This window comes from Manis javanica, chromosome 14 (genome assembly GCF_040802235.1).
Source record: "Manis javanica isolate MJ-LG chromosome 14, MJ_LKY, whole genome shotgun sequence".
Taxonomy (NCBI): Eukaryota; Metazoa; Chordata; class Mammalia; order Pholidota; family Manidae; genus Manis; species Manis javanica.
Genome location: NC_133169.1, coordinates 12,338,012 through 12,355,749, shown reverse-complemented (window position 1 = coordinate 12,355,749; position 17,738 = coordinate 12,338,012). Strand labels below are relative to the sequence as shown.

At 39.4% G+C, this 17,738-nt stretch overlaps 1 protein-coding gene across 2 annotated transcripts; it reads left to right on the top strand.

The window, feature by feature from the left end:
- Positions 1 to 1,607: 1,607 nt before the first annotated feature.
- FAM177B (family with sequence similarity 177 member B) lies at positions 1,608 to 12,382 on the top strand. Of its 2 annotated transcripts, none has more exons than XM_037014036.2 (5): positions 1,608 to 1,790; positions 7,523 to 7,865; positions 8,141 to 8,207; positions 10,505 to 10,602; positions 10,948 to 12,382. In XM_037014036.2, the coding sequence occupies exons 2-5, from the start codon at positions 7,707 to 7,709 to the stop codon at positions 11,119 to 11,121; spliced, it is 498 nt and encodes a 165-aa protein (XP_036869931.2). In that variant the 5' UTR covers positions 1,608 to 1,790; positions 7,523 to 7,706; the 3' UTR covers positions 11,122 to 12,382. The 2 variants fall into 2 exon arrangements, with proteins under 2 accessions (XP_036869931.2, XP_017521539.2); XM_017666050.3 differs by having other exon boundaries at positions 1,608 to 1,794.
- The last annotated feature ends 5,356 nt before the right edge of the window (positions 12,383 to 17,738 follow it).

The window sequence follows — 17,738 nt, the reverse complement described above, 5'->3', positions numbered from 1 at the left end:
CGTTTTAAACAGGAGTGACAGGATGCGATTAGGATTTAAGGACTGGCTGCTTTCTGAGTATAGACTGCAGGGGGCCACTGGATAATCTAGGTGAGGGCTGATGGTTTAGACCAGGGTGTGGGCAGTGGAGTGGAGGAATTAGGATTCTGGAAGTATCCAGGAGCATTTCATGAAGGATTTAATGGGAGGTGTGATGAAAGGAGAAGAATCAAGAGTGACTCCACTCTTGTTTTTGGTCTGAGCAACTGAAGAACAGGAGTTGCCATTTCCTGAAATGGGAAGACTGGGGCGGGGATGGGGAGCCGGGGTGCTGGAAGGAGGAGGTAATAGTAGAACAACGATTAGACATGTTAGGACGTGGCCGTCAGACATCCAAGAAGAGGTGTCGAGGGGAGAGTGTGAGCCATGAATCTGAGATTCAGGGGACAAGTCCGACCTGGAGAAATAAACGTTGGATATAAATGTGTGTGTAGATAGTATTTAAAGCCATACAGCCGACTGAGATCACCAAGGGGGTCGATAAAACACAGAAGAAATCCAGTCACTGAGCCCTGAGGTACTCCAATATTGAAAGGTCAGGGAGATTCATTACATGAATCTGTTAATTACATTATATACGTAGGAAAAATCTTTGGTAAACTAGATTTGGGGTTTTAAGAAACAAAAAGTGGAGGTGCCTGCAAGAATTAAACTAAGGTAAAAAGCATGTTGTAGAGAATATTTGGCCTTCTGAAAGCACCGCTTACAAAAATATCCACATTTATGCACTTGGTGTGAAGTTGGTGATGCTCCCAAGGTTTTTGTAAATAAAAATAGATTCCACCCTGATCGGGATTGAGCTCCTCTGTATCATAGGCACTATGACTACAGATGAATTTTGTGTAGTACATGCTATATGTCCATTAGGTGGCAGCAAACAGTGGCAGTTCACTATGAACTGTAACCTATGCTGCTCCCTCTCCCTTCCTCTCACTCATGTTCTCTTTCTCCTTCTCTTTCAACACTAGTATCATTAGAAATAGAAGCTAGTATTTCCTTCAGAGGGCCAGCAGGTATCAATAGCCTGTAATAAGGGTGAGCCAGGTGTATGGAGGATAGGGTACTTCATTTGGTTTGGAAATGTGTGAGTTGGAAGATGGTCTTCAGTAAATTAACTATAATGAGACTATTAACCCTTATTCTTAAACTTTTGGTATTTACACTTTTTAGCTGCAGCACGGCGGGGAGAAAGGCTCAGAAAGAAAGCAAAAAACCCTCTTTAAAAAAATAAGATGTCTTGGCATTGGCTTGATGTTAGAGCTTTTCTGAAGTGCATCAAATCCCTAAATCACAAGGCTCTGTTCCAGTTTAAAAGTTACACCTGTTGCCATTCCCCTTAGGGCCCTGGTTCCCAAGCGTGCCTGCACATTGGGGTCATGCAGCCAGCTTCAGAAATAGCTGGTGCTTGTCTCCCACTCCCAGAGATTGTGATTTAAGTGGTCTAGTCTTGGAATTTTTTTAAGACCCTCAGATGATTTTACAATGAAGAGGAGTTTGAGGGCCACTGGGTTTATTTAATGCCAAATGTGTAAATATGATCGACCTTCCCACAAGTCAAACATGTTCCACCCTCTAAGACACACACAAGAGAACACTTCCACGTCAACACAGCCAAGGGCTTCAAGTGGCCTCTGCCCAGTTTCATTAATTTATTGTCTACCCAACAAAGCCTAGCACCAAATTTTGCTCTCCTTTCTTTCAAAACTAAACAAAACACATTAAAGCAATAGAAGAAAATGCAGAGAAATAATGTAGGTGAGTTGCTTTTTGAAAATGTTTTCATTTTCTTTCTATCGTTGGTGTAGAATGTATTTTATTTTCCTAGCACTGACAATATTTACTTGTGCAATAGTATGCTTAGCATATTGTTGGTCGTACACACCGAATCAAAATGGTTGTTTTTTTGTTGCTCTTTTGCTTCCAAAATTAAATGGCAAGAACTCTCTTCCTATTTCTTACTGAGGCTCTTTTGTGATACACTGACACTAAGTCTGGGACACTATCTTCAAGTCTCCTCAGAGGACCCTGGGCTGGGTAGGTGTCACATTACCTTGCTGAGGATGACAAATTGAATCTTTTGCAAACTTGACCTTTGACAATGGCAAAACTCAGCATTGTTCCAGTAAGATCTGTGATGTATTCATATATATATATATATACATAAACATGTATATATATGAATATAAATACATGTGTGTATTTAATCCTTGTTTGTATTGGCCAAAAATCTTTTAAAAATTCAATCTGCTATCTTGTTTTTGATAGATGGCTGATAATTCATTACATTTATTATGACTGCTGATTTATCTGGAATTATTTATAGTATTATATTTAGTGTTTCCATTAATCAAGCTTTCTCTTTGGTCTCTTTCTCTCCTCTTTTCTGCCTTCTGTTGGATTCTTTTTTGTCTTCTACTGGTTTTGAAGCTGTACATTCTAATTCCATTATTTTTTAGTTACCTCTAAATTGTTAACATGTGTACTTAAGAACCTATTTTATCCAACCTATTCTAAAACAACACTCAGAGGTCAACTCCTCATATACTTGTTATTATTATCTAACACTTCATACTATTTTGTTATGTCTGCTCCCTGCCGAAATAGTGTTTTGAAAGTCACTGCTTATCAAGATTTATCACTCTGCTTACTGATTCATCGACATTTCCTTTGCTGCTTACATCTCACTCTTACCTCTGGGTTCAGTTTCCTTCCTGTTGGTGTGCAATCCTATTCGTCTTTCAGTGAAGATGCAGGAATGGTTAACTCATAGTATTTAATAGGTCTGAAGATGCCATTATTTAACTCTCTTTCAGTAATCGTTTAGCTGGGTATTGAATTCTTTTTGGCAATGATCAATTGTCTTCTTGTCTCCACTGTTGCTGAGTTGAGTCAGTCATGATCTAGTTGTTATTTCTTTGTGAGCAATCTGCCCTATCTATAGTAAACTTGAAGATTTTCTGTAATTTCCATCATCGAGACTTGAATTAATTTTTATTTACCCAAGTATTCTTCAGATTTCTCATACTTCAAGATTTGTGTCTTTATTCAAGTAGGGAAATATGGAAAATTCATAACCATTACCTCTTCAAATGCTCTTTCTATTCACTTCTCCTGAAACTCCCATAAACATATCAGAACTTTCTTATCTATTGTTTGTATCTCATAACTTTTCTTTTGTGTTAAAACATATAAATATATATCTCTTTATGCTGTGTTATGAGAGAGTTCCTTACTGTTTAATCTACATCCAACCTACCCTATGTCAACTACGTATTTCACTTCTAGAATTGAATCAAACTGTTCCTTTTGGATGTGATAATGTTTTTCTTTCTTTATCTCTTTGAACATATAAAACAGATTCATTTTAAAGTTTTGCATTCTATTATTCCTAATTCGTGGCTGAGGATTCTCCTACTTTTTCATCCTCTGAACTTTCCTCATGAGGGTTGGTTTCTCCACGTGACTTGTAAGTTTTTGCAATGGGCATGTCCTCATTATGGGGTGTTCTGAGTAGAGATCCAGTGTGCCCTGGCTTGTCGGAGGATCCCTGCAGGGTGGTTTTGTGTTTGCATCTGACAGTTCTGTGCCTTACCCTGCCTTTAGGTCATTCAGCTTCTCTTCAGAGCTGGGACTGTATTAAGGACTAAGAATCTGGGCCACATACCAGTGTATGGCGCTGGCCCAAGGTTCCAATATTTCTCAAGTGACTGTTTCTACCTGTGTTGCCAGGAGGTGACAGATTACTGCCACTTTTGTAAGCCAGTGGGTAGTTTTTCTAGTCCATATAGTAAAATACTTCTTACTATTTTATAGAAAAAATAGTACTTCATTGTCTTAGTTTTATACAGGAAGCTTCATTTCAGCTCCCCACACATGTGGGATCTGTGATTTGGACTCTTTCCTCTCTGTACCAGTATTAAAACATTAGCCCCAAAGCCTACGTGTAGTTCACAAACTCTCAGGAAGTATCTCAACTTCGGTTCACCCTTATGAATATGAGTTTTCTCTCTTTTTCTGACACTTAAACTGGCATTCTTTGTTTCTCTCTCTGTCTCTATCTTTCTTACTTCCTTAGTGCAACCTGATTCAATATTTTGTTTGACTTTATCCAGTATTTCTGTGTGTTTGGAACAGGATGAAGTCTTCCACATCAACTCAGTTGGCCATATTTGTTGATATAATCTTAAATTATATTCAGTAGTAATTAAGACATATATACTATTAAAATAAGTATTCAATAATATCTAGCTTTTATTAAGCACTTACTATTTGCTAAGAATTGTTCTAATTCCGTTACCTGTCTTTATTTATTTAATCCTCAATTTTATAAGGTTGGTGCTATATTCAAACATATACTCAAGGTGTGTTATTCTTATGTTATAGGTAGGGAAACCAAGGCACAGGGATATATGGTAAAAGGATATTGAACCTAGGAAGTCTGGTTCTAAAGCTTATCAGCTTATTGAGATATAATTTAAATAGAATACAATTACTCAGTAGTAATTGTAGAATTTGATCTATCTTAACCAATGTATACAACTGGGTAACTGCTACTACAACCACAATAGCTATTAGAACATTCCCATCACCCCCAAATTTCCCTGTTGTGCCTTTGGAGTAAACTCTTCCCCTTATCCTCTTACCCCTAGCACACACTGATCTATTTTCTACTACTATAATTTTACCTTTTATAAAATTTCACATAAATGGAATCATTTAATATATAGTGTCTGGCTTCTTTCACTTAGCATAGTGCTTTTGAGGAGAATGTACAGTGTCACATATATGAGTGTCCATTACATCTCACCACTGAGTGGTGTTCCATTGAATAGATAGAACACATTTTGTGTATCCATCACCAGTCGATGGACATTTGGGTGGAGTCCAATTTGGGGCTCTTACAAATAAAGCTGCTGTGAGTTGACATAAAAATCTTTATTCAAGTACAGTTGGAAAATATCCATCATATCATAGATAAATTTTCACAAATGCCTAGGGTGCCTAAATGGTTTTCTTGGCTTCACTGGAGATGGCTGGTAATTATAGATTTGCTTTGTTTATGTCACCGTATTCCTATTATGTCAATATGTGTGTGCAAATTAGTTAGTAGTTTAAAACCTATACATACTTAAGGTACTATACAAGAAGATATGTCAAAGAAATAATCAATCCTCCCAAGTTTCCTTCATATGCTACATCTATAGCTTTTCTTCTTCCTTCCTAATTACAAACTTTAAATAGAATTCGTGCCTCATATCGAATTTACCGAGTATCATAATTCCTCCAGGTGGTAAAGATACCTCGAGACAAGTGCTGGGCATAGAAGCCACAGTGCATAAATCTGCAAAGAAGTAAAAAGCTAACCTTTGCAAACAATATGGCTTCTCTCTCACTTACCAACTTTACATTTCCCTGTATGGCCCCGGAAGATGACTGGTTAGCCAGAGACGGGTAAGATTCCTCAAGGGAGGAACAACCTAAGACAGGCACAGTCGCAGGGGGGCCATCAGGTGAGAATTTGGGGATCAACAGAGGTGAGGCTCAGAACCTCACCCCCCCTGCTTTGAGAGAAATCTTCTGCATCCGTGGATGTCTTGCTGCCCTTGTCTAGCCTGGATTAATACTTAGTCCATAGGCACACACCTGATCATCTGATCATCTACATTTGCCTTCTTACAGCACTAAACTATGTTTTCTACCTTTATCTTGCATCTACCTACCACTTCAGCATTTTATTAAAAATAAAAATAATAATAATAATAGGAGAAATGTGGGATCAACATATAAATCAAGTACAAAAATCAAATGAATATTCATATTTGACCTGATGGTTTATAGGTCATATTGCATGATCAAAACTGAAAGTTTCTGTGATGACTGCCCTTGTACTGTTCACCATGTAAGAATTTATTCACTCTGTAAGAATTCGTTCACCATGTAAGAACTTGTTCGTTATGCTTCAGAAGATTGGAGACTGACGAGAATTAGGCTTGAGATGGATTAATGATTGTACATTGAGCATTGACCCCCCTATACTGAATTTTATTGTTGTTAACAACCATTTGATCAATAAATATGAGAGATGCCCTCTCAAAAAAAAAAAAAAAAAAAAAAATCTTTAGATGTATATATGTTTTCATTTTTCTTGGATAAATATCTAGACCCAAATATGTATTTGGTCTTATTCACCATTTCTAGCACAGAGCTTCTAAAACCCTTGGAAGTAGTGAGAAAGACAAAGGTGTGTTGTTCTGTTAATGAGGTGACCTTTGGACCTACCTGAGGATGGGGTTAGAGGGTTGGGTGATCTCCAGTGATTTATGAAATGAAGCCTCCGTAAAAACCCAAAAGGATAGGGCTTGGGGAACCTCCAAGTAGGCTAACATATGGAGACCAGGTAAGAGTGTTGTGCTCAGAGAGGGCATGGAAACTCTGTACCCCTTCCCCATACCTTGATCTTATCCATCTGTCCATTCCTGAGTTACATCCTTTTATAATAAAGAGTAATCTAGTGAGTGAATGGGTTTTCTGAATTCTGTAAGCCACTCTAGCCAATTAGCCAGACCCAAGGAAGGGGTCCTGGGAACCTCTGATTTATAGAACTTCTGATTTATGGCCAGTAGGTTAGATGCGCAGGTAACAATCTGGGCTTGCTATTGGCATCTGAAGTGTGGGGAAGGGACAGCCCTGTGGGTTTGGACCCTTGACCTGTGGGACCTAGTGCTATCTCTGGGTAGATAGTATCAGAATTAGGTTGAATTGTGGAACACCCAACCAGTATCCTGGCAGTTTGAAAATTGCTCCTTGGCAGGGGAAACTCCCCCTATGTTGGAATTGGATCTCTGAACCCACAAGAGCATGGAAATTCATGATTAGACAGCAAGCATATGCTTAAATTTTGAGAAACTGCAGAACTGTTTTCCAAAGTGGTTGTACCGTATTGTATTTCCACTAACAATGTATGAGGGTTCTGGTTGCTTCACTTACTCCTCAACATTTAGGTTGTTACTGTTTTTAATTTTAGCCTTCTAGTGAGTATGTTATGAAATCTTATTGTGGTTTCAGTGTGCATTTCCCTAATGACTAATGACATTGAGCATCTTTTCCTAAGTTTGCTTGGCATCTGTAACTCTTCTTTGGTAAAATCTGCATTCAAATCCTTTGCCCCTATTTTAATTGAGTTGTTTGTCTTCTACCTATTGAATTGATGTTTACCTACTCTGAAAATAAATCCTTTACCGGTTATATATTTGGAAAATATTTTCTCCTGTCTGTTCAAAGTCTGTACTCTTAATCACTATCATATTGTGTCTCAATATTTATTGAAATCATTGAGAAACTTGCACAGGGCAATGACCTCTTCCTACTAGCATTTGCTGGTTTTGCAATTAATAAAGGGTAAAGGAACCCTGTGGAAATTTTTGTTTGAAGACCGGAAATGCACATTGTCACAACTAATTGAATCTTTTCCATTTTGGTGCAGAACTGAACATTCGTCCTCTCTTGAATTTGAAGAATTGTTGAGATCATAGCCATAATTATGTCTGAACTCTCTGTCTTTACCATCCACTGAAAATAACTAGACACCTCTCAGCTATATAAACACTGCCTTGGGTGACTTGCCCTAAGGTGTCCTGTTTTTGATCAAGTAGTTATTTTGTTCCCTTATGGAAAAAGACAGTTTCCAGCCGTTAGAACTAGAGAAGAGTGGATCTCCCAAAAGGACCATTCCCAAAAGAATAATCCATTTCACTGATGGAGACATCATGGAAGAATACAGCACAGAGGAGGAAGAAAAAGAGAAACAGAATTCCACACTTGATCCTGTAAGCTTAGAATATCAATATTAGTGAACTTGGGGCTGAGTGAAAGTGAAATTAAAAGATAAGGTTTATAGAAATTATAGTTTTAAGTTAAACTTGTTCTCCTTGGTTTGCTTTCTAAATCCATCTATAGTCAACTTATAATTTTGATAAATCTTAGTTTTCTCATCTATGAGAGAGAAAATGGAACTTATTACAAAGCATTTTGAAGACTCTACATGAAAGACTGTGTAGTCACCACTCCTATTATTAATTTCTCTAACTTGATTTTTTTTCAGCCTAAACTTTCATGGGGACCCTACCTATGGTTTTGGGTAGAGCAAATAGCAAGAACATCATTTTCTAGTAAGTACTGTTAAGGTTATTTTTTCTGTCCTAAATATAGACTTTCAGACTCTGAAAGTAACGTGGGACTCCCAATAGTTTAAACCACTCCACAGTGTCCTGAAAAAGTGGCGATCTGGTCACTTGCAGATCCATGCTTGAACATCCCCAAAGGCTTAGAACTTCACCCTTCCATCTTTTTCCAACTCTGAGTAAATCCTATCTTATATTATGCCTTTTATAAAGCTATTCCCAGTGATCCTAGATGTCTTTCTTAAGGCCCTACAAAGCCAGTCCAGATTCCTCTTTCACAGGACAGAGTGTCAAATATTTGAAGACAATAATCAGTCCTCCAGGGCTGACTCTTCACCTGAATAAACTTCCAAGTTTTTTTTTTAACTATTATTATATATCACAGTTCCAAGCTCCCTTGACATAATCACCTGCTATGAACAAGAACTTTATTGACACCTCCCAGGGGCTTAGTGAACGGCCAAAATGGCTATTTGTAACAGAAGGAATACTAAATCTTATTTTGCTTGACTTCCACCAGTTTTCTTTACACTCACAACTGGTGACATCTAATTCCTCATTTCCTTCTACCTTACATATGCTTGTGTATATGATAGGAAGGGAAAACAACTTTAAAAATCTGAGAAAATATAACTCTTCGGAACTGATCTTTATTCATTCATTAAATAAACATTAACTGAGTGCCAATACATGCTCAGCACTGTGCTGGACCCTGGGACACAAAGACAAATGAAAACCTCTGCCTTCAAAAGACTCAGTATTCAATGGATAACATAGGCCAGTAGACATGCCTGTAATCACAGTTTGTTGTCATAATTGCCAAGGTAGAAGGAACATAGGGACTCTTGACTGGGACACATGGGAATGCTGGCATATGGCTTAACAGTGCTATGAAAGTATGTCTGGCTGAGGCCAGTTTGGGGACCATGAAAGTGATGGGGTCGGGTCTTTCAGTTACAGTAAAAAGCAATGATAGGGATGATTTAGTCAGATGGTAATGGACTTAAAGAAATAAGCTCATTTGCATCAGGGTGGAGGCTGAGTGACCTGGAAATTACTTTTGGAATCCAGGTGAAATACCAATCACCTCAACCATTATACATTGGCAGAAGAACGGCTGTCTTCTGGAGAGCTGTGTGCTCTAGTTGGGACAAGATTGTTTGAAGAGCTGACATGTTCTGGAGGGAAGGAGCTTTAGGAGATTAGGTCAGGTGAAAGGGGCAAAACCTAACCCAGCTTCAAAGGGCATATGTGGGAGAACATGGACTACAGTGATTTCCATGTTAGGCTTTGACAGTGTAGCAGGGACAGGACGCACAGGGAGTCCGGCGGCCTTTAGGGCTCCGAACAGAGCTGTAGCATCAAAGTGTTTCTGCTTGGGGTTTCCAGATTGTACTGGAGGCATAAATATGCTAGTGGTCAGCACCCTGGTCTCTACACAGAGACTTTGGGTAGAGCTGGAACCCAGATAACAGTGGTGGTAGTTAATTATTTTAAAAATTTCAAGTTCTAGTAGGTTACAAATAGGAAAACTTCCCAATATTTATTCTAATATTTCAAAAACCTCTCTTCTATACATGTACTAGGCACTGTGGCAAGCAAACTGCTTAAAGCGCTAAAGTGTTTTTGGAAAGATAAAACACATTTTTTAGAAATAGAGCATCATTCTGATGCATGCTAAGAGCAATACTCCAAGAAATGAATGAGTCATGGGAGCCAGAAAGCCCTGTCATAGGAGGGCTCAGACGTCCAGTAATTTTAAGGGAAAACATTTCTAGGAGCTTCAGGAAACCACTCATTATTCATGTTAAACCTCTGTCCCTGATTCTAACAGTCACAGCACTGAGCCTACAGGTCACCTTGCTACTGCGACTGAAAGCAGGCAAGTAAGGCCTTAAACTGCTGCTAAGAATTTCTGGCATGAGTCTTGGTAACACTGGATTACATATTTGGTATAATTTGAAATATACTCACAGCCGATGATCAGCTGATAGGCACAGAAATAGGCAGCATCTCTTCTGATTGCTCAGAACCAGTCATATACTTGTTATTAGTGTTTTGGAAGTCTCTCCTGATATATTCATCTGGAAAGGGTGGATGAGATGTAATCACACATGAAGACAGAAGATTTAACAAACACCCTTTGAGTCCTAGAATTTTGGGTGAGTCCAGAGTGGGTGAAATCTTTTGTCAGCCCTGGCAGGCAAGTTTACACTCGGTACTTCCGCCGACTCTCAGCTCTAGTTATTAATTCACCATAACAAAGCGCTGGTTCTTTCTTTCAGCCTGTGAATTCCTTGGCGGGAGATTTGCTGTCTTCTTTGGTCTCAATCAACCCAAATATCAGTATATGTTAAACGAGTATTATAGAACACAAAATAAGGTACGTGACCTCCTGATGGGGACATCGATAGCCCTGAGATGGGAAGGCGGGCTACTTAAGCTTCAGGCCCACAGAGACAAGTGTTTCCGCACCTAGTAATCACATGCTGCAATTTTGCTGAGCTCCCGTGGTCAGCGTGACTTGGTTTTCTAATGCCCTTTACCCTGTGACACTTCATATTGGCCTCTCTTGTGTGAAGTCAGAATGTCATATGAGCCAGAGCAGCCTGAGATTGCTTAAATAAAGGAGAAGCTCCTTAACAAAGATATCTCTATAAGGGGGGTGGGAGTTGTTCAGAGGTAATGGGTTTACAGTTAAACTTTTTCTTCTTTCTCTCCAAACCAGGAAAATAACAAGAAGAGTGAAGGGAATGGATTAAAGGCCCGGCCAGCCAAAGCTGCTAATGAAAAGTGTCCCCTGGAGGCTGGAGGCCGACAGTATGGAACCAGACAAGACTCTGCAGAGGGTGGTCCCCAAGGGAGCGCCTCATCCAGGGAGGGTCTGGAAGCAGGGCTGTAGTTTCCCTGGATCTCTGATCCTGGGCCATTGGTTCCCATGGCGGCTGCATCACTGAGCCAGATCTGATTTTACTCTCCTCGAGATTTATTCTCCAGCATCCAGAAATTGAAAGCAGTAATGAGAATGTGGATTCTCTCTCAATATACATTTTTCTCTGTAAGTCCCACCCAACCCAACTCCACACCAGCAACACAAGTCCTGTTAGTCAGTGGTGATCTGTTAGTATTGACATTTACACAGGAGTATAAAAATAAGGAACTCTAAGCTCTATAAGAAATATTTGGAAAAATGGATGATTTTATTTATGGAAATCATAGTGAGATAGCACAGGTTGTTTTCAGCCAAAGGCAGCTGTGATACAATATGAAAACACAGGACTTGGAGTAATAAGACCTAAGGTCAAGTCTATTCTACCATGTATAATTGTATGATTCTGGGTGTCCAGATTTCTGAGCCCCAGTCTCTTTCTTTGTAAAATAGAGGTGGCACTTATTTGTTCCTTAAGGGTTACTGTTAAACAAAATACTTTTAAAATTGAATATTCATTGCTAATGCTTAAGTAATGACTTATATTGAAGGTCTCCCAAAATACATGCCTTCTGGAATCCCCGTCATTCATAGTTTCACCTAAATTGACTCTGGGCTTGGCCATGTGACTTGCTTTGGCCAATGAAACAGTAGCTAATGTTATGCAAGTGGAAACTTGATAAGGACTTGCACATGGGCACTTACCCTCTCAGAAAGCTCCATGTTGTGAAGAATCTTGAGCTAGACTTCTGAAAGATGAGAGACCACATGGAGAGAGATCCCCAAGGGTGAAAGCCCATCTTATACATGCCAGCCCAGCCAAGCTCCTACCAAATGCAACTGCATAAGTGACCTTCTGCTACCTACATTGGACAGAAGAACCATGCAGGTGAGCCCAGCCAACCCAGGGAATCATGAGAAACAATAAATCATTGTTGCTTTAAGGTTTTAAGTGGTTTGTTATGCAGTCATATGTAACTGGAACAATAGCTCTTAGAGAAGGGAAAGGCGGAAATGATAGGATATGAAATCACGGACAGAAGTAGCCCTGGAGGGTAAGGTGAGGTTAGGTGAATATATGAAGATAAGATAGTTTACGTTGCACAACTCCAAAATCTCAGTGGCTTAAAATAGCAAACATTTATTTCTTTCTCATGAATCAGTGAAATATCTGTACATGGAAAGCTAAAAACTAACTGCTAAAAAAATTAAAGACCTAAATAAATGGAAAGACATCCCAAACTCATGGATTGGAAGACAATACTACTAAGATGACTGTACTACCCCAAAAATCAACATTTCTAGTGCAATATTTATTAAAATTTCAACTGTGTTTCTTGTAGAAAGAGAAAATACCACCTTGAAATTTCATGTGGAACTTCAGTGAATCATGAGTAAGCCAAATCAATTTTGAAAAAGAACAAATAGGGAAGTCTCATGTTTCCTGATTTCAAACCTTAGTACTAAGCTAGTTATCAAAATAGTGTGATACTGTCATAAAGACAGACACATAGATCAATGAAATAGAATCCAGAAATAAACCTTCCTATGTATGGTTACTTGATTTTTGACAAGAGTGCCAAGATCATTCAATGGGGACAAGTAAATGGTACTGGGGAAACTGGATATCCACATGCAAAAAATGAATGATCTTACACCTTATGCAAAAATTAACCCAAAATGCATCAAAGACCTAAATGTAAATGATAAAGCTATAAATCTCTTAGAAGAAAAGATAGGGGAAAAGTTTCATGACATTGGGTTAAGCAATGATTATTTGGATATGGCCCTAAATGCACAGGTAAGAAAAGAAAAAATAGATACTTTGAACTTTATCAAAACTAAAAACTTTGGCACATCAAAATACACTATCAAAAGAATAAAAAAACAACCCACAGAATGAGATAAAATATTTGCAAATCATTTGCTAATAAGAGATTAATATCCAGAATATATAAAGAACTCCTAAAACAAAACAAAACAAAACAAGAAACCCAATTCAAAAATGGGCTGAGGACTTGAATTGATACTTCTCCAAAGAATGTATGCAAATGACCAATAAGCATATGAAAAGAAGCTCAATATCACTAATCATCAGGGAAATGCAAATCAAACACCCAGTGAGGCACCACCTCACACTTAATAAGATGGTATTATCAAGCAAACAAAACGAACAGAAAATAACATGTGTCAGTGATGATGTGGGAAAATTGGAGCCATTATGCATTGCTGGTAGGACTATGTAATGGCGCAACCACTGTGGACAAGTCTGGTGTTTCCTTAAAAAGATAAGCAGGATTACCATATGATCCAGCAATTCTACTTTTAAGTATATACTCAAGTGAATAGGCAGCAAGGACTAAAATAGGTATCAGTATTATTCACAATAGCCAAATGGTGGAAACAACACATATGTCCATAAACCAATGCGTGGATAAATAAAATATGGTATAAACACACAGTGGAATATTACCAGCCATGAAAAGGAATGAAGTCCTGGCACATGCTACAGCATAGATAAGCCTTGAAAACATTATGTTAAGTCAAATAAGTCAGATACAAAAGAACAAATATGGTATGATTCCACTAATATGAGGTGCCTAGAAGAGTCAAATTCATAAAGATGAGAAATAAGAGTAGAGGTTACCAGGGATTTGAGGAGGGAGGAATGGGGTGATTATTTAATGGGTACAGAGTTTCTGTTTGGGGGTATGAAAAATTCTGGAGCTAGATAATGGTGATTGTTGCACGACATTGTGAATGTACTTAACAACACTCAATTGTGAAATGGTCTTAAAAAGGCAGATTTTATGTCATGTACACTTTACCACAATGAAAAAAAGTTATTTTAAAAACTATGCAGAGAAAAAAAAGAGATCTAAGACATTAAAAACTTTCCATTCATGATTTTTATTCCATAAGCTTACCCAGGTTTTACAGATTTTACTTGGCCAGAATTTTTAAATAAAATTAAAATTTATTGTAAAAAAATCCCTCTAGAAGCAACAAAAATTGTGACTACCTTTACAATTATTTTAAAAATCAAAATAGCAGTTTAAAATATCCTAACAGGACAGATATTTTGCCAAATTAAGCCCCCAATTTTATTTTGGTGCAGGTTATATCAAGCTTTCAATAAGCACTTTTTTCCAGTGATATCAACTCCTACACATAAGTTTAAAATATTATAAGAAAAAATTAAGTAAAAGGCACAAGAAGTTATTTCACAAATAAACATAAATGGTTGATTTTGTGTGTGTGTGTGTGTGTGTGTGTGTGTGTGTGTGTGTGTGTGTGTGTGATGCTCAAACACATTCATTATTAGGTCATAACAATCAAGAACACAATGAAAAACTATTTTGCTCTCTGTCGCACATCATACCAGACAGGGCAGGTGTAAAGATTAGCAAGGATACAAAAGAGAGTTGAGAGGACTCAGAACCCACCTACTGGGATGAAACATTTGCTCTTATTTCATGGTTCTGAAAATATCTGGAGACTGAGTATGATCTTGGATAGAACTTTTTTTCTGGTAGGATGAGGGCTGGTGCACAAAAGGGGCTTTCTGCTGACAGTGCACAGGTGGGCATGGTTCAGGGGCTTGAGGGGGATTTCAGGGGAGGCTCTCAGGACTGCATGTCTCAGGAAAAGGGTGTGGAATCCAAACAGTCATAAAGAAGGTGTTAAGAAATCAAAATAGATCCTCGAGAATCAAAGGGATAATTATCTAGCTCTTACTTGAACTTCGGCTTCTCTGCCTACAGGAGTGTCCCTCTACAGTCATCTTATTGTTTGGGTCAGTTGCGTCTTCCTCTGCGACTGATGCAATCAGTTTTTGTCACGAGAGAAGGATCTATCGATATGTAAGAAGGTGTCCTGAGAGAAGATGGTGTCAGCCTCCTGTGCTCCTTGAGGGCAAGAAGGGTCCCCCTTGTTTTGGAAATCACATCTCTTAGATACTCCTGAGATGATTACGAGAAGGGGGAGATTCCATTGGCTCTCACTCATTTTCATTTCTGATCAATTAATTTTCCTCTGTGAACTTTCATACAATTCTCTGAAAAAAGAAAACAATAAGACCAAACAACCTGCTGCCAGCTGCCACTTCCACTGACCAAATGACATTAAACGGATCAACACAATGTGAGCCTGCAGACTGAATCAAATAATTCAGAGCACCTAAAGCAAGATATGACCCCTCCCCCTGAACCTCACCAATCAGACTCTTCAGATTCCCCAAAGCTGATGGGGAACTGAGGTGGCCGCTGTACTGCAGGCAACACTAATGGAAAATGGAGCAGCCCACACCTGGGCAGCTGCACATTGGGCACAACCCCAGTGCGATTCACCCAAAACTCTTGACCCAAAAAAAAAAGGATTTGACGTGTGCCCTGGTCACTGAGAGCATCCTGCCCCAAGATCCCCCCTCCTTGGGGCACATGCTTAGTGGTCCTTCACTGAAAATATTCTCCTTAAATTTTTTTTACAAGTAGAGACATACGGGTACCCACCAACAGTGACTACCAGGGCCATATTTTCACAAGCTGCCTTCCTCCAAACAGAGCAGAGACACGCTCTGAGCTGGACATTGTAGTCTTAATAAATCCTGCACCATGGTGGCTATCTGGGATTCGCCAGGACTCCAAGACCTTCTGCACTGCAGGTGTCCAAGCCCCAGCCTCTGGGCTGGCCCCGTGAGGAAGCTCTCCTCACAGTTCTGCAGCCCCATCACACCACTTCCTCTACCAGAGTCATTCCCAGGTGACTTCCTTCCATTTCTTCCACTTTTGAAGAGTAAACCTGTTGGCCCCCAACCCCATCTCTGAAAAATCTAATCCCTGAAGAACTTCTTTGGTCGGCCATTCAAGGTACTAATATATTTGTTACTTGAATTGATTTATGTATTTAAATAATGACAATGTGGTTGGCAGGGAAACCAGAAATAAGTCCAGGAAAAAGTCAGATTATTCATGATTCACCATTCGCTAAGAATGTTTAGTTATGACTTATTGCTAATTTATTGTGACTAATTATTTGGCTTTCAACATGGTCCTTTAGTGATCATATCTCTCAGAGTGACTTATCACCTGTTTCTGGTTCCACTGTTCCACACACTCTGGCAGAGTGGCCGCGTGGACGAGGGTCCTGGGGGTGAGACCGCAGCAAGCCCTCCCTTGCATAGTTCACGCCCGAAAGGCCTCCCGGGTCTTCTTGCTGCTGCGAGACATCAGATGCAGCTTATTTTCCATGGTCCTTTGGTGATGGCATCTCCAATCTCCTCCCTGGAGTCTCATCTCCCCCCAGGACTGCATGTAGAGTGGTACCCCAATCCCTCAGCTTGCCGCATCTTTACCTCCTTCAGAATGATACCTAAAGGCCCTTTCTTTTTAGTAATGTTAATGATTTCATTGTTGATACTATAAAGAAAAAAAATTTTAATATTCATTTAGTAACAATTTATAAGCATGATTATGTGCTTTCTATGAAGCAGAACTGCCTTCCAACAGCTACACACTGGTGGGGGGGCCAGGCAGACGCAGCATGGCTGTCTGGGACAGCGCTCCTGGGAATCCAGAAGCCCCCAAAAGGTCAAGTTCCCCTCCCCCAGCCCCCAATAGCTCCTGCTGTTCCTGTCTCCTCCCAGCCCCTCCTCCCATGGTCTCAGCCTACAGATTTAAGAGGCATGAGTAATAAGAACCAAGCCACCTCTCTTCCCGTGCCTGCTGGCGATGGGCATGGCGCAGCCTTTCATTTCTGCTCCACAGTGGAAGGGTCTCCTTATGAGGACAGTTAAGGAGTGAATGGAAGTTCTCTGGAAAAGGGGGCTCTCCTAGGAAGGCAATGTTCCGCTTGTAAACACTAATGCCTGTTAACAACAGCTCCCAAGGGTTGCAATGGTGCGACTTGTTACAGAAAACCATCTAACAAACGCAAACAATTTCTTACACTTTCATCATTTCCCGGCTTAATCTACATTTGAAAATTTTCAGATGTAAATATCACATTTGAATTTCAAACTTGTCATATAGTATATAATAGAGCCTAAAATTACTGCACATTTTTAAAGCCTATTGATTTAAAAGTCATTTCAGTGAAAACTAAGTATGTAATAATGTGGACAAAAGGCAGATATAAGAAAAGTGATATGGAATTCACTGATGTTTGGGAAACCCTCCCTAATGTATCTTCAGGTCCTTCCAGAATAACCTAATCTCTGCCTGCTTGGGAAGTTCCCTGCTGCTAAAGCCCATTGCACTTTCCTATCCATCCGAGTCTAGAACTCTCCGCCGTTGCTCTTCCTCACTATGCCCTTCTGTCACGAACTCTGTTCTAGTTTTGCTGTAGATTGTTGAGGATCCCTATCTTGTTAACAAAAGTGCCCAAAGGGGGCCACCTCTACCTCTGAACCTCAGGACGCCTTCTGCATGCCCCATGCCCTATATATCCTAAACTCCAGAAATAAACAAGGTCCAATATGAGCAAAACTTAAGAAAAGTGTAAGATAGTCATTTAAGTTCACACACAGACACAAATATGAGTGACTGGATTTATAAGGGGAGCACGTACAGCACAGCACAGAGGTCTGATGC

Coding starts and splice junctions, on each gene's coding strand:
- FAM177B (XM_037014036.2), top strand. CDS start 7,707: ATGGAAAAAGACAGTTTCCAGCCGTTAGAACTAGAGAAGAGTGGATCT. Junction 8,208..10,504: donor AGCAAGAACATCATTTTCTA/GTAAGTACTGTT, acceptor TCTTTCTTTCAG/CCTGTGAATTCCTTGGCGGG. Junction 10,603..10,947: donor ATTATAGAACACAAAATAAG/GTACGTGACCTC, acceptor TCTCCAAACCAG/GAAAATAACAAGAAGAGTGA.